The 17,337-nt window shown below is 39.6% G+C and overlaps 1 protein-coding gene across 2 annotated transcripts in view; it reads left to right on the plus strand.

Moving 5' to 3' along the window:
• The window catches only part of LOC124948024 (zinc finger protein ush), a 139,275-nt gene that overhangs the window by 85,507 nt on the left and 36,431 nt on the right, over positions 1 to 17,337 (plus strand). The window contains exon 1 of one of the 2 annotated variants that reach the window (XM_047491050.1): positions 11,316 to 12,823. The exons of the other annotated variant lie outside the window; for it this stretch is intronic. Within the exon in view, the coding sequence (XP_047347006.1) occupies positions 12,754 to 12,823 (70 nt within the window). The 5' untranslated portion in view covers positions 11,316 to 12,753. Of the gene's footprint in view, positions 1 to 11,315; positions 12,824 to 17,337 lie in introns of those variants that run through there. 2 annotated transcript variants of the gene reach the window in all.

Genomic DNA, 17,337 nt, shown 5'->3' on the forward strand with positions numbered 1-17,337 from the left:
AACGAACGAACGAACGAACGAACGAACGAACGAACGAACGAACGAACGAACGAACGAACGAACGAACGAACGAACGAACGAACGAACGAACGAACGAACGAACGAACGAACGAACGAACGAACGAACGAACGAACGAACGAACGAACGAACGAACGAACGAACGAACGAACGAACGAACGAACGAACGAACGAACGAACGAACGAACGAACGAACGAACGAACGAACGAACGAACGAACGAACGAACGAACGAACGAACGAACGAACGAACGAACGAACGAACGAACGAACGAACGAACGAACGAACGAACGAACGAACGAACGAACGAACGAACGAACGAACGAACGAACGAACGAACGAACGAACGAACGAACGAACGAACGAACGAACGAACGAACGAACGAACGAACGAACGAACGAACGAACGAACGAACGAACGAACGAACGAACGAACGAACGAACGAACGAACGAACGAACGAACGAACGAACGAACGAACGAACGAACGAACGAACGAACGAACGAACGAACGAACGAACGAACGAACGAACGAACGAACGAACGAACGAACGAACGAACGAACGAACGAACGAACGAACGAACGAACGAACGAGACGTGTCTTGCGATCTCTCGCAATTCGAACAAGAGGGAGTCACCTGGTAAAGGAGGAGGAAATAGGAGATAGATAGATGGACAGAGAGAGAGAGAGAGAGAGAGAGAGAGAGAGAGAGAGAGAGAGAGAGGTAGTAGTAGGAAAAGAGTAGCGTGAGTAGTAGCAAGGTAGGAACCACGGACGGCGCCGCCCACTCGTGTGGAAAAATGATAGCAGCGTACTGACTGAGTGCCTGGGCTTCTGTCGCCCTCTCCCTCCTCCTCTCTCCTACCTCATCCTCTGACACCCACCCGCTTCGTCGACCACCCTCTTGGCCCCATCCTGGCCCTCTGGACTGGCTCGGTACGCGCCCGGAAAACGGGGGTCGAGCTGCTACGAGAGAGAGAATGAGAAAGAGGGAGAGGGAGAGACGAGAGATGCCTGCTCCCGATTCCCTTATCGCCACGGCACAGTTGTGTGTGCCTTTATGAAGATCTGTCAAACTCTCTCTTACTCTCTCTCTCTAACTCTCTCTTTCTCTCTATCTCTCTCTCTCTAACTCTCTCTCTCTCTCTCTCTCTCTAACTCTCTGTCTTTCTCTCTGTCTTTCTCTCTCTCTCTTTCTCTCTCTCTCTTTCTCTCTCTCTCTTCCTCTCTCTCTAACTCTCTCTCTCTCTTTCTCTCTCTCTCTCTCTCTCTCTCTCTCTCTCTCTAACTCTCTCTTTCTCTCTCTTTCTCTGTCTTCCTATACGTATCTCTTTTTCTCTAACCTTTCTTCTTTCCACTTTTTCCCATCTTTTTCTCACCAACAACGTAGTAGACGCAATGACGTTTCTCCACGCGAGCCTCGTCGAAACCATGAGTTCACCTCGCTCCAACGAAATCTATGGGAATTCCTTCCCCTTTTCATCTCTTATCTTCTTCTTCTTCTTCTTCTTCTTCATTTTCTTCCTCTTATTTTTCTTTTTCATCTTTCTCTCCGAGGAGAAATATCAAATTTCAAGCGCCCAAACAAATTCGATACCAGGACGATCTTACGACTGTTAACGCTTGCGAGATAACACCGTGTCTCCCTTTCCATCAGGTTTATTTGTTTTTTTTCTTTTTTTTTATTTGTTCTCATTCTCTTTCTTTTTTCTTTTTTCTTTGCGTTTCTTTTCTTTTTTCTTTTTTTTCTTTCTTTCTTTCTTTCTTTCTTTCTTTCGTTAAGATGCTTTATCGAAATTTGCGTTTCACGTTCGAAAGGATTCTTCGACGGTTCTTCGATCAGCCTCAAACTGAAGATTTGAATTCCTTGAGAAGTCGCATTATCGTCTTCGAATTCATTGACTTCACGATGAACTGTATTACAGGGAGAGAAAGAAATAGATAGGAAACGATAGAGACAGACAGAGAGAGAGAGAGAGAGAGAGAAGAAGGAAAGAAAAATTAGCAACATTTATACAATACTTATCTAAAAGTTTCAATCTCGTTATGCATTTGCTATGTATATACTTATTATGCATTTGCTACGTATATATACTTCTTTAAACATTGATTATATATTTATACATATAAGAATATTTTTATGGTACACATTCACATTTAATCGTAAATGATATTAATTATATGATGTTTCAATATTTATTTTTTATGTTTTCTTTTCTTTTACCTTTTTTTTTTTGGTACTCAAGTTTTCTGATTCAAAATGACAGGAATGTAGTGCTCTTGAACGGTCAAGTTATCATTCGATTACGCGAACGTGCGTCATCAGTCAATGGGACGTTAAATTATCTCGTATCGTCTCTTACGAATTTCAATTCTAATCGACGGTACAGTTATTTTCCCGCCGTGGAAAGAGTAATGATTTTTGGAGCTGATAAAAAAGTGTCCTTGACAAATTCTTACGCGACTCGTATTAACGAACGATCGGCTGTCGATATTTTTCTTAACTATCTCGCGAGAATGAAAGAGAGAGAGCGAGAGAGAGAGAGAGAGAGAGAGAGAGAGAAAGGAAGGGAATGAGAGAGAAACAGTGAGAGAGAGAGTGAGAGAGAGAGAGAGAGAAGCTAAAAATACCGTCGACTCTATGTGGGAATGATTCGGTATCTCGCACGACGTCACGGGGGTCTGAAATATGAGAGATACGATGGACCTCGCCCCCATCCCATCCCATTCTCCCGATGGTGCATTAGCGCTAATCTCTGCTCTTTAGTCCTCTCTTTATCTTTTCTCTTTCCCCGCGTCCTCTCTCTCTCTCTCTCTCTCTCTCTTTCTCTCTCTCTTTCTCTTTCTTTCTCACTCTTTCTCTTTCTACCCACCTTCCATCCTGCTCCTTCGTTCCGTGCTCGAAGGATAAGTCACGAGAGATAAACAGAGAAAAACAGAGAGAAAGAGAGAGAAAGAAAGAGGGAGAGAGAGTGAGAGAGAAAGGAAAGGAAAGAAGGTGATACGACCAGGTATACCTTTCTTTCTTTCTCTCTTTTATTCTTCTTTCGTTCTCTCTCTCTCTCTCTCTCTCTCTCTCTCTCTCTCTCTCTCTCTCTCTCTCTCTCTCTTATTCTCGAGTGCTGTGGTTGCTACTTCTCGCCAACGGACGCACTTTTATCAGCACGATCTAATCTACACGATCCGTTATTTCGTGGCCGTCGTGTGTGTGCCCGTGTTTTTACGTTGGGATGGCTTCACTTTGAGTTTTGACATTCGGAATCTCATTAACGTTCGTGAAATCTCGATCCGAAAGGGGGATTAAGTCTCTGTCGCGACTGTTGCCTGAGGAAAAGGTCCTCGTCTCTCTCTTTCTATATATCGTATCATTTATCTTTATTTTTTTTTATTCTTTTATTTTCTTCTTTTTCTTTTTTATTATCATCGGTCAGGTATATCACTTTTCGTTAAGATTCATCCGACAAGCGTTGGAGATTAAATAGGACGTTGAATTATTTCTTACACGTACTATTCTTCTTCTCGTGAAAAGTTCGCGCGGAAATTATTTGATCACGTTTAAATCATATAATTTTATCTTTTTTTTATATTTTTTTATAACTTTTCGTTTTAAGATCAATATAACGTTGGATAATAAACATAACGTTTTAAATTATTTCTTACTCATATTCTTATTCTCGCAAAAAATTCGCGTGAAAATTATTTGATCACGTTTGAATCATGTAAGTTTATGTTATTTTTATATCTTATTATAACATTTCGTTCTAAGAATCATCTGACGAACATTTGAAAAAATATGTAAATTATTTCTTTCATTCTTTCTTTTTAATCATCCTCTCTGTATGTTATTTTTACCCACGAAAGTACTTATTTACTTATATTGAGAAAGAGCAACGAATAAAATGAATACTTTTATTTAATTTCTCGTCCCATATCAAGTTAGGTATCGCCCGCATCGATGTCTTCTTTAGCGCTATCTCCACTAATGGCCGTGCATGCATATGCATATATATGGAGGGTACGTCCATATAAACTAGACGTTAGTTTCACTCGACGTTAACCTTTACCGTTCGAGTAGTCGCTGATCTAACGTCGGAGACTTAAGGATCGTATAATACCGCGCAAACTTAATGAATTCGAATCTAATAAACCATGCGCCCTGAAGAATTCTCTATATGTGAGAAAGAAAGAAAGAGAGAGAGAGAGAGAGATAGAAAAAGAGAAAGAGATAGAGAGAGATAGAGACAAAGAGAAAGAGAGAGAGAGAGAGGAGAGAGAGAGGAGAGAGAGAGAAAGAGAGAGAGATGACGATAAGGATCGTCGTCCCTATGTTTTCTACGATTAATGATGTCTTTCACGAATTACGATACTTTCACTTCTCTCTGAACATCTTCTATGCATTTCGATTCAATTACACAATGCCTTTATTGTCTTCGGCGTGATCATTAGTATTCGATGTCAATAATTGTTAGTATAAAAGGTAAATAGGAGATCGTCTACGAGAGAGAAAAAAGTGAAGAGAAAGAAGTGAAACAACAGAACTGACTCTGGCCAGCCAATTTGCGATAGAATCGAGTAGTCCTTTTTCTTTTTTTCATTCTTTTTTCTCTTTCCTTTTTTCTTTTTTTTTTGCAGCGAATATTAGTGGAAAAAGCAAACAAAACCGGGGAGGGTTAGGATGAGTTGCTAAAAGGTTTCGAAGTTTTCAACAATACCATTCGGTGATTCGAGAAGAGAGATACATAGACAGAGAGAGAAAGAAAGAAGGAAAGAGAGAGAGAAAGAGAGAGAGAGAGAGAGAGAGAGAGAGAGAAAAAGAGTTATTGAATTTTTATTGGTGACGAACGAATCAATTTGCGATTAAAGCTCTTTTTCCCTCTTCGTGGGCAGCTCGCATCGTCACAACCTCGTCGAATGCGACAGTTCATTTAAAGGAGATGAGAAGAGTGAGAGAGAGGGAGGGAGAGACAGACAGAGACAGAGATTCCTCTGCTCACGCAAAACTCGTTTGGTTCAATCGTCACTTCCGACAAGCGGACTAATGTAAAACTTTCTAGCACAAAACTTTGATCGACGGCCACTCAGTCATAATCTCTCTCTCTTTCTCTTTCTCTTTCTTCTCTCTTTCTCTCTCTCTCTCTCTTTCTTTTTCTCTTTCTTTTTCTTCTTCTTCTTCTTTCTCTCTCTTTCTCTCTCACTTCCCATTTTCTTCTTTCTTTCTTTCTTTCTTTTTTCTTTTTCCGAAGACTTGCGAATTCATCTCATCTTTCAATAAATCTAAAAATTAGGCGAACGTCAATCAAATGATTCAGGAGATAAAATTTAAAATGATTCATCCTTTGATTGAAATTCAACTAAACGAAATCAAATTCAATTAAACGAAAAGGAAATATTAGAATTGTGTTCGCTATTGGAATATTACTTTGACAGATCATAATGTCTCGAGTATATTGCAGTGTATTAACAAAAAAAATGATCTTAGGGATCACAATGATCGAGTGTCGGCCGTCATTTGATCAAGTCTCACGAGTATCCTTACTTCCTTTCAGCCTTTCAAGACGTCCTACCACGTGTTCGAGATCGTTCATTCGAAGACGTTGAATATTCTTTAAACCCTCGCCGGTTTCAAGATACTCACGTGCACGAAGAAAAGAAAAGCGGAAGGAGCACGTGCAAAACTTAATGGATTCCCTTTGTATAAAAGTTATACCTCCTTCTTGTCAGAAACCGCTTCTCTTGTTAGGAAGGGGTGGACACGTGCTACCCGCACAAAGAAAGTAACTCTAAGATGATACATTAAACACGTGCTATGATCAATATAGATTATTTAACCAGATCGATTCCTGTAAGTTCGAATAAATTATTTCGAACGCATATTGTGATATAACTTTATCTTATAATTATTAGTATTTATTCAAAATGAAATAACAATTGTTAACAGATATATTACCCAAAGAAATCTCTTAATTACCGATCACTTCTTTGAATTATTTATTAAAACCATTGATAGATATATGATAAATATATATAACAAAAAAAATTGTTTATTGTTAATTAAGTTTAGAAAGAGATAAAAAACGGAAGTTTGTTATTGCCCACGCAATAGAAATAGGATTTATTCTTATTCTGTTTCTTTTTTCTTTTCTTTCTTTTTTTTTTTTCTTTTCTTTCTTTTTTTTTCTTTTCTTTCTTTTTTTTTTTCTTAGTTATTTTACAAGAAACGGATGTCGTCGACTTTTCGGATGTATATACTTGTTCATGTTAATGGCCTAATGGCAAATCGATGTTCGGGACCAAACGCAGCCCGTGTTACACCGCGAATACGCGTACGGACGATTACACCTTTTCTCTGTTGGTTTTCTCGTGGCGTCTCACTTTGTGCCACGACGCGACTAGTATCGCGGAATGGCCCTGATAAAAGGCTTATCTTATCACACGGAACTGCTCTTTTCACCCTCGCTTTGCCTTCTGCTTCTTCTATCTCCCTTCTTCTATCTCCCTTCTTCTCCTCCTACTCCTACTCCACCTCTTTCTTATTCGTCTCTTATTTCACTTCTTTTTTTCCTTTGCCCGTTTTCTTTCTTCTTCGGTCCTTCCTGTACGGAGGGACAGTAGATCCATTTATTCGCAAATGCCAAGGCCGAGAGAAGAAGAAAGACGGAGAAGGAGGAAAGAGATCGACGATGGTGTAACGATGGCTTCGAGGTCAACGATTCTGTCTCTCAAAAATCGATTTCGAAGGAGAAGAAACACGAAAACGAGATTTTTCAAGATCGATCAACCCCCAACGACGTGTAGTTCGTCTGGGTATACATTTCTTCCACTTTTTTTCCATCTAAAGTGTTAGAAGCTAGGGAGAGGGGGAAGAAGTATGGAAAAAAGAAAGAGATAAAAAGGAAGAGAAAGGAAAGGAAAGAAAAGAAAAGGAAAGAAAAAGAAAGAAAAAAACTTAAGAATGTTTTCGATCGAGCACGAAGCTCGACCTAGTCTGATTACTGTCCGGTTAGGAAAGAAAAGTGGGAGGAGAAGTAGGAGGATTTAGCAGGGGTCGTCTTTGTCGAGATAGGAAGCGATCCTCGTTGGAGGGTGATCGACGATTTGTCAAAGTCTTTCAACGAGAGTCGCCGCGACAAGTTTCGAGGAGGGTGACAATGCCGATTTCTGGCTGGTTTGATGTTTGGAGGAAGGGGAAGAAAAAAGAAAGGAAGAAGAAAAAAAGAAAGGGGAAAAAAAGAAAACGCGAGACCTACGTCACCCTCTATTATCGTCGTCTGACGCGAAAGAAAATCCAGAAAATCGTTCTCTCTTATTAAACATTATCTCTCTCTTTTTGTCTCCCTTTCCTTGTTTCTCTGTCTGTCTGTCTTTTTCTCTCTCGCTCCTTCTTCCTCTCTTTGTGCATCTCTCTTCCTCTTTCTCTATCTGTCTGTCTGTCTATCTCTTTCTCTTTCTCTCTCTCTCTCTCCCTCTCTCTCTCTCTCTCTCTCTCTCTTTACTCAGTAAGAATTTCTTCGTGTAGGCAGACCGTTGTATCGATTCGCTTTAGGATCAACAAGATCATTCATTTCTGTATCCCGAAGCGTGAAACGGCGAAGAAGGGACAAGAGATTCCACGTAATCGCACGCGAGAGAGAGTGAGAGGTCTACCCGGAGGATGGATCATCTTTGTAAAGTCGGTGACCGTTGGCCTCTTCGAGTACCTAGTACGATGAGAAAGAGAGAGAGCGAGAGAGAAAGAGAGAGAGAGAAAGAGTAGCTGGCGCCGCGTTATCTCGTTCGTTAAGATCCTCCTAGCGAGACGAAAGAGAGAAAGAGAGAGAAGGAGCTAGAGAGGGAGAGAGGGAGGATGGGCACGGGACTAAAGAGAGACGAATCTAACAGTGGTCTCACTGTCTCGTAAAGATTCTTCTCCCCTTCCTTCCCCTTCCCACCATCACCACCACCACCGTCACCATTGCACTCTCTCTTTCTCTCTTATTCTATCCCTTTCCGTTCCGAGGAGAGAGGATTGAGAAACGGTTGTCCGAGTTGAGATAGTCCTTCTCCATCCTTCTCTCATTGGTTCAGATGGACAGATAATAAAACTCGGTTCGCCGAGTCTAAAATCGAGTAGCTTCTCGAGAAGCATCGACGGTAGTAGGATCTCATGTGAATCTCGAAAAATCGTTTTGAAAGACGACTATCTCGTGAGTACCATCTAAACGATATCTCTCTCTTTCTCTCTCTCTCTCTCTCTCTCTCTCTCTCTTTCTCTCTCTCGCTCTCGCTCTTTCTTTTAGTCTCTGTCGTTCTTCTAGTCTTACAAGGGGAAGAAAAAGAACGAATGAAAAAAAAAAAAAAAAAACAAAAAAATGAAGTTTCTCTTTGGCGATCACAGTTCTTCGCTATGGAGATGGGCAGATGCTATGGTGGAAAGCTCGTAACTTTGAATACGAAAGAGAGAGAGAGAGAGACACTAGAAACCGCTAGCAAAGTTCTCCGATAGCCTGATGGTCATTTCTCATTTGTGTAATCTCTCCCTTCTTCTCTCTGGTCTCCCCCACTACGTTCTATCTGGACACACTCTTCCGCGGGAGCTCCAGGGGATGATGTAAGCGTTCCAACAGGGCGACCATTTGTTCCGTGGGGGCGCACATTTTGACGAGGCGGACTCTAATCGTCCTACTACAGTGCAACCCCCGCTACTTCCACAGGGGACGTAATCATAATTGCGTAGACCGATAAAAAAGCACCGGCTCTTTTTCACCGTCGACCCAGTGAAAAGCCACAAAACTCTTCTTGGTCGTGAGTCTACAGAAGACAGAGAAAAAATAAATTGGGAGGTTGGGGGATGAGAGAAGAAGGAGAAAGAGCCAAAGAGAGAAGGACTGATGACTGAGCTGGGCAATGCACACTTTCTTTTTCGTTCTGGTTGGCAGATATTTTTTTTCTTTTTTCCTTTTTCCTTTTATTTTCTTTCATTTTTTTTTTCTTTCTTACTCGATTTGAAAGCAATATCGAGATAGGAAAAGAGTACGTTCGTGTTATGATTCCTCGAATATTCGATTATTATTTACTTGCAATAGTCTGTAAAAAGTATTATTCGCAGTAAGAATCGTGATAACGCCGTTTTCCGATAACGTCGTATCGTGATAAAGCGAAATGTATTGCATGTATAACGTCATTGTTGCAAACGTTCACATATATAATTGAATGTATGTATGTATGCATGTGTAAGTAAATATATATATATATATATATATATATATATATATATATATATATATATATGGCAATTTCATAGTAATTAACCAGTACATTGCACACGCACATATTTATCCGTAACATTCTTCGATTACCATTTTGACTGTTTTGATCATCCGTTTTCGTCAGTTGGGACGAATTAATCGTACACTTTTCCCAATGGTATATCCTTCCATTGTCATTTTCGAAAGATAACTTATTCTTTTTTCTTTTTCTTTTTTTCAATCGATTATCCTCTGTAAAGTTAATTAACACTTCCGATCTAGAATTATGCATAGAAATATCTCTTTATCTCTCTCTCTCTCTCTCTCTCCCTCTCTCTCTCTCTCTCTCTCTCTCTGTTTTTTGTATTATTTTTCGAAAGAATTATCAATCAGCTATAAAAGCAAACGATTACAAACTTTAATGAATTTTTATGCTCTTTACGAAATAACCTTCCTCCTCTGGTTGTTCTTTCATCGATAAAACGAGGCAGATTCGGATCGCAAAAAGACTCGAAAGAGCTCAAAGTATACTCGTTTCTCGTTATCATCGTAATCTAGAGTCTCTTACGTTGAGTAGATATAATATATCGGCAAGTAATTACCGATTGGCCAGACGATAATTGTCCTACGTATGTAAGTACGTGTATTTCACAACGCCTTTTAGAGGCGTGACGCAACTTAACGTCGAACCATAATGTCGTCGTTGAAATGTGAATCGGTAGCTGGTTAAACGAACACGTAAAGTACATATGTACATACATACATTCATAAGTAAAGTATATATACTTGCTCAAAAGCACCCATCGAAAGAAAATTCCATCGATAAACGCATGTTTGATACTGCTAAACACTATGACTAATATATCTATACATCCTTCTATCTTCATATACCGTTAGGAAAGAGCAAATAGAAAGGTAATTAAGCGTTTCTGCCGATCATTCGATTCATCGATATCATTATACGCTTCAGCCTTCTATCGCTACAAACGTACGAATGTATAAATATGTATATATATATATATATATATATATATATATATATATATATATATATATTCACACACGCATGCACGCACATACACATATATATATACACATAGTATATGTACACGATTCGTTTCGCATACGTCGAATCAATCACTTTAAATTACATTCGCGCGCTACAGAGTGAGAAAGAGAGAGAGAGAGAGAGAGAGAGAATTTTCAAATGGAAACACGATAGGGCACATCATTGAATAATTATCGATGGCGAGGCTGATACTTCAAGTATCAGTCTTCAAACTAATTTGATTTTCTAATCTTTTCTAATATTAATTTTTCTTTATTTTTTTTTTCTCTTCTTTTCTTTTTTATTTCTTTTTTCTTCAAAATATTGTCCTTTTCTTAAAAAAAAGGAAGAATAAAAAAAGAAAAATAAAAAATACCAAAACAGAATAGGAGTCGTTAAAACTAGAGCGCAAGCGAGGTGAGAGAGCACAGAGGACAAAGAGACACAGTTATTAGATACAGTCGTTTCCTACGTGTCTTACGATCATCCTTATCGTTATCGCCATTAGTCACGAAGCTCGTTGTAACGCGCGTTACGAGTATCGCGGCCCGTTATCGTTATCCGTTATCGTTTCACGTTATCGGCGAAGTTCAAGCTCCGTGTAGCATCGGTGTGATGAGGGGTACACTCGTATAAATAGAGAAAGAGAGACAAGAGAATCCAACAAATTCTCTTGTAAAATAGTTATTCTCACTGTTTCTCTTCCATTTCGATCATTTAATAACAATAATATTATGCAATTTTTAAGTTTTCATTTTTTCATTACGAAGTAATCGTATCAAGTATGAAGAAAGAAAAAAATAAAAATAAACAAATGAATAAATAAATAAATAAATAAATAGTAAATATGAAGACATTTTTATAATTCTTCCCTTGGAATTTTCCTACCTTCTTTGAGAAAGGAAAGAAAAAGGAGGGAGAGAGAAAGAGAGAGAGAGAGAGAGAGAGGGAGAAAGAGGGAGGGAGAAAGAGGGAGGGAGAAAGAGAGAAAAAGACAAAGAGAGAGAGAAAGAGAGAGAAAAGAAGATATAACTACGGGAAATGTTTACTCGACATTATCGTCGAGTAATAGAGATAGAAGGATGGAAGATGGGAGATAGGGAGGAGGGCAAGCAAAGAGGGAGATAGATGGAAGGTATAACTGTATATGTGTGACAAAGAGAGAGAGGGAGAGAGAGAGAGAGAGAGAGAGAAAGCAAGGGAGGGAGAGAGAATGTACGAGTGTATATATAGCGGTAGAAGAGAGAGAAAGAGAGAAGATGTGATAACAGGTAGCCATGGGTCCTTGTGTCGCTTCGAAACCCAGTGATAGTGTTTCTCTAGAAGAGCGAACACGTTCTCACGTTATTTCTAACCCCGTTTTTTTTTATTTCTCTTTCTTTCTCTGTCTCTCTCTCTCTCTCTCTCTCTCTCTCTCTCTCTTTCTCTCTCTACGTATCTTCAAGAAATTATAATCGAAAATAAAAGACATTTAATCGATCGTGATTTTTATAATTAATTGATCGTCGATTGTCACAGATCATCGATAAACCGTTTTATGAATTGTGATTATTCGAATTGTGATCTCTTGTGGAAAATAAAAAATGAAACGAGTCGAACTTCTACGCCCGAACAATATTACGTTTGACGATTTGGAAAAGCATTAAGTGAATAAATTTTTTGTGATACGTTCGTTCTTCACGCTGAAGAATTGTACGTGCGTTTCTGATCGATAAGATGACGATCAAGCTGGATGACTTATCAAACAACGATAACGCCCTTATATAGGAGGAAAAAAGCGAGGAGAAGAAGAGAAAAATACAAAAAGAGAGAGAGAGAGAAAGAGAGAGAGACCGAGAAAAAGAGAGAGAGAGAGAGAGAGAAAGAGAGAAGAGAAAAAGAAAGAGAGGAGAGAGAAAGAGAGAAACGAGCGTAGAAACGGTTCGGCCAAACGATACGCGGATTATCCGGACGTGCGTTTGATTCCGCCTCGCAGAAGATACTGCCAGTTCCAATTTCGTGATCTGCGGTGGAAGAAGCGGAGATCGTGCGATTTAGTTTTATCGAATATCGACGAAAAATCGAGGACGAGAGTCGGTAACCGGCTTTATCGTGTGCAGAGTCGAGAAATTATCTTTCTTTTTTAAAGTTGACAAAATAAAAAGAAAAAGAAAAAAGAAAAGAAAAAACAGAAAACAATACATAAAAATGTTGCTTCCTAACAAAGAGATCGTTCGCGATCGAGTATCGTCTAGTGCAGTGTTTTTTTGAGTGCATTTAAAAAAAAAAGGAAGGGGAAAAGATAAAAATAAAAAAGAAAGAAAAAAAAAATGTAAAAATGCAATAAAAGGATTTGGTGCGATGTGATACGAGAGTTCATGAGATTTCGATTTTCGTGATCGACCTCTCTTTTTCTCTCTCTCTCTCTTTCTCTCTCTCTTTCTATCTCTCTCTTTCTCTTTCCTTTTCTCTCGTTTTTATCATGAGCATTCTCTTGTGGCGACTGAGGAGGGCAAGCCAACTGCGAATGGAGAGTTCCTTTCCCATTTCTAGTAAGTAACTACAGTTAACGAGTTAACGACGATTATTCAGAGAATTCCCACGTTCTTTTTCATCGACTTGATATTGTTCTCATTTTTCGATTTACGTGTTGCAAGAAAATGAATGAGTGAGTGAGGGGGGGGGCAGAGAAAGAGAGAGAGAGAGAAAGAAACAGAGACAAATAGATAGAGAAGAAAGAGGAGCAGTATATATATATATATATATATATATATATATATATATATATATACATTAGAGAGAAAGAGAGAGAGAGAATGTGTATGTCTGTGTGAGAGTTTCGACGAACGTCGCGCGCTGGTCGCGGCCTCGGAGCGTTAATGGGAGGAGTTCATTAAGATCGCGCGATTAGCTCTTTATCGCGGGGCTGAGCGAGGCTCGTTACTTTCGCGTGACGTCACTTCCTCCTCTGTCGCCGCCGCTTCGTCGTCGTTCCACAACGTCCTCTCTCTCTCTCTCTCTCTCTTTCTCTCTCTTTCTCTCTCTCTCTCTCCTCTTTCTTTCTGTTACTCCAAGAATTTTGTTCTCTTCTCTTTTTTTCTTCTTTTTTCTCTTTTTTTTTTACCTTTCTTTTTTGTTATTTTTTAATTTTTGTTTTGTTTTTTTCTTTTCTTTTTTATCAGATATTTTTCCCCCATTACTTCACTTTTGCTCTACGTTGTTTGCTTCCCTTTGTTCTTGGCGTTTCATGTCCGATTAGAGATCTCGATTTCGACGAAATGAGAACGATCGATTACTCGTGTTTCGATGCACGAGATCGTAGATCGTTGATCTTTATCAGGGGACAGGAGATATCGTTTCGTTCAAACAAAATTTCATCATCGTTCCCCTAGATACGTATCGCATCGTGGACGATAATAATTAACGAGAATTCCATGGGTCCCGATACTATTCTTCAATCGATCGACCGAACGATCGATCAATTAATCTATCGATCGATCGAAATCTTTTCTTTTTTCTATTCTTTTTTTGAACGCACTTATGTATGTATCCACCGTCGAACTACGCTTTCGTTTTAAAGTCGAGATGGCATTAAAACAAACGATTGATTTTCTCTCTCGATGACACACTTATTAAGAAAGAGATACGTGACAATAGTAAATTAAAATCTATCTCGTACATACACATATACGCGTCTATACGTGTATGTGTATTTAACTATGCGTCCTTCGTTAAGATATTGTCTGCGAGCGTTAGGTAATCTTTTTTTGTTTTTATTTTATTTTTATGTTTGTTTTTTTATTATTTGTCTATTTTTTTTTTATATAAACTAAGTGATATTACAATCGTTCGACAAATTGTTGGGATTATTATACGACATAATCGACGATTTTTATTTCGATTGCTACGCAATATTATCGTCGTCTCAAGAGCAAAAGAAGGATAGCTAAAGAAGTACAACTTTTATCGATATTCCGGTCTATTTTTATCTTAACACGATCTCACTGAGTCATTGTCGATCGATCCGTGTCTTTTCTATCTATCTTTATTTTCTTTCTCTCTTTATCAAACACACACACACACACACACACACACACACACACACACACACATACACACGCATTTCCACATGTATATATATTCTCGCACGTTTTTCGATCTCTCGAAAGAAGAGAACGCGAACCAGGTTGATCACGATTTCAAAGACGAGGGAGGAAGGAAAAAAGGAAGAAAGAAAGAAAGAAAAAGAAAGGAAAAAAAAGAGAAAAAGGAAGAAAGGAAGGAAGGAGAAAGGAAGGAAGGAAGAAAGAAGGAAGAAGGAAGAAGGAAGGAAGGAAGGAAGGAAGGAAGGAAGGATGGATGGATGGACGGATGGATGGATGGATAGATGGATGGATGGATAGAAGGATGGATAAGGAGAAGAGTAGAGGAGTAAACTCGTGAAGGAGGAGAAAGAAGAGGGTTCCACGAAAGGCAAGAACGAAATAAACGATAAGAGGGACGCCGGGTTAACCAACAAGCAAATTAACACGTGGGAGGGTCCGATCGGCAAATGAGATAATTGTGCAACGAGGGCTCCCTCGAGGCATCTTCCTTCTCTCTTCTCTCTCTCTCTCCTCTCTCTCTCTCTTTCTCTCTTTACTCTTATATTCTCCTCTCATTCAGTCTTAGTTCGCGCTACGACGACGAGTTTTAGCTCTCTCTTCCTCTCTCTCTCTCTCTCTCTCTCTCTCTCTCTTTTCCTATCTTTCTCTCTTTCTTTTTCTTTCATCAACGGGCGTTATTCGTCTCACATAAACGCATGGACGAAGAAAAGAAAAGAAAAGAAAAGAGAATAAGAGAAGGAAAAAAGAGTGATGCGGAGAGGAGAGGAGAGGAAAGGAGAAAAAGTTAAAAAGGGAAAGGGCACGAGGCGATCGGGAGAGGCGTGTTAACGTTGGATGGACCCATCGATCGATCTATCGATCCCTCCGTGGCTAACCCTATCCTACCCGGGACTTCTTTATCCGCTTTTTCTTCTCGTTCGTGCCAACACATAGTTACATACGTATAACAACACGCACACGTGTAAAAATTTAAAACGAAGGAGTAAGAGTTCGTGATCGGTAGGTACCTGCTTTTCGATACTTTATAATCCGGTTTTCGGACTGTATCCTTGAACACTGTTGTTCATTCTGAAAATCCAAATCCTAGAAGATCATCGAAACGTGACCGCCTATGCAACGATCGTTCTTTGAATCGTCCAATTAATTCCGTTCCTTCGTGTCTATCCTCCGAAGATCTCATCTCTCTCTCTCTCTGTCTCTCTCTCTCTCTCTCTCTCTCTCTCTCATACATATTCTTTTTCTCTTTCTCTCCTTCGTAGAACAGTAACACGTTCGTGAAATCTTCCATGGAACAACGTAAGGATCATCAAGGATCGAAATGAAAATAAAAAATCGGTCCAATTTCTCTCTCTTTCTCTCTCTCTCTCTCTCTCTCTCTCTCTCTCTCTTTCTTCTAAGATCTTACAACACGAAGAGAAAGAGAAGGAAAAATAGAAAGAAGAACGATAAGTCTCGCCGATAAAACGGGGCCAAACATTTGTTCGCGATAAGATCCCGTATCTTCTGAGAAATCGTGCTTTTTACGTTCCTGCACGAGACCGTGTCTGTCCTTCTCCTTTCTTCGCAAAAGTTATGAGACCAAGATAGAGAGAGAGAGGAGGGGTGGCAGCTAGTGGAGAAGCACGGAAGATAGAAAGAGATAGAAAGAACTCCTCCCTCTCTGTCTCTCCTTTCTCTCTCTCATTCTCTCTCTCTCTCTCTCTCTCTCTCTCTCTCTCACTCTTTCTAACATGAAAGCAACGATGTTGTTGGTTGGTGTGCACACTCCCGGCTTCAGATAGAGATAGCTATTTTTAATAGAGGTTCCTTCGAGTGCTCGAATGCCGATAGTCGAGCGCCTATCTACCGGTAGATATTTTTAATATCGGAAACGGCCGGCCAGGGAGGGTTGTTGAGAGGGAGGGAGGGCTACGAACGGAGTCAGGAAGATAAGTCTCTACGTCGGGAAACCGGCGAGTTGGCAATTCTCTCTCTCTCTCTCTCTCCCCCTTCCTCCCTCTCTCTCTCTCTCTCTCTCTCTCTTTCTCTCTCTCTCTCTCTCTCTTTCTTCCTCGTCGATCATGATCTATTCTCGAGCTCTTAGGATCGTGTATCGATCTTGCTGACGTACCAAGAGGGTGTGTCCGTTCTCTTTTTTTTCTTTTCTTTTCTTTTTTTCTTTTCATTTCCCTTCAAGCATATTGATAACGTTTGCGGATGTTCGCACAGAGAATATTTGCATTTTGGTTAATTTTAATTTACTTTTACATATTACATATGTAAATTATTATAAATATTGTTTTATTTCATAACTAAAAACCCAATTAAATGGTTTATTACATTTTTAATCGAGCTAATCAATAAAAAATCATTTGTACTTAAGATAGTTCTTTTTTCTTTTTTTCTTTTAACGGTAAAATAAAATTCATATCGTTAATAAAAAAGAAGAAAAGGATGAAAAGAAAAAAAAAAGAGAAACGATCATTAAATATCCGAAAATTGAAACGTCTTCTATCGTTCGACGTTATACGAACGAAAGAAAGGTAGGAAGAAAGAGATCGATGAATCGATTTCACCAAAGACGAAGAAGAGTATCGGATATCCCTCGGTCTATAGCGAAAAGGAAGGGAGGCAGGAAGGGGGGATGGGAGGGAGGAAGATAGGTAGGTAGGGAGAGAGTCGCGCTTGGTGCACGATACGCAGAGGGTGTGGGTCCGATTAACACGTTGTTTGTATAGGGGAATGTATAATAACAGGTTGCGCCGTTGGCATAGGTACCCATTTGTATCTGCAGGAGGGCATCTCGGGTTCTCTCATCCTGCTGCTCCGCTGGAAAGAAAGAGAGAAAGAGAGAGAGAGAGAGAGATAGAGAAGAGAGAGAGAGAGAGAGAGAGAGAGAGAGAGATAGAGAGAGAGAGAAAGAGAGAGAGACAGAGAGAGAGTAAGGTCGAATGAATGACTGTGCGTGAAAGAGGAAGAAG

This window comes from Vespa velutina, chromosome 3 (genome assembly GCF_912470025.1).
Source record: "Vespa velutina chromosome 3, iVesVel2.1, whole genome shotgun sequence".
NCBI classification, from domain to species: domain Eukaryota; kingdom Metazoa; phylum Arthropoda; class Insecta; order Hymenoptera; family Vespidae; genus Vespa; species Vespa velutina.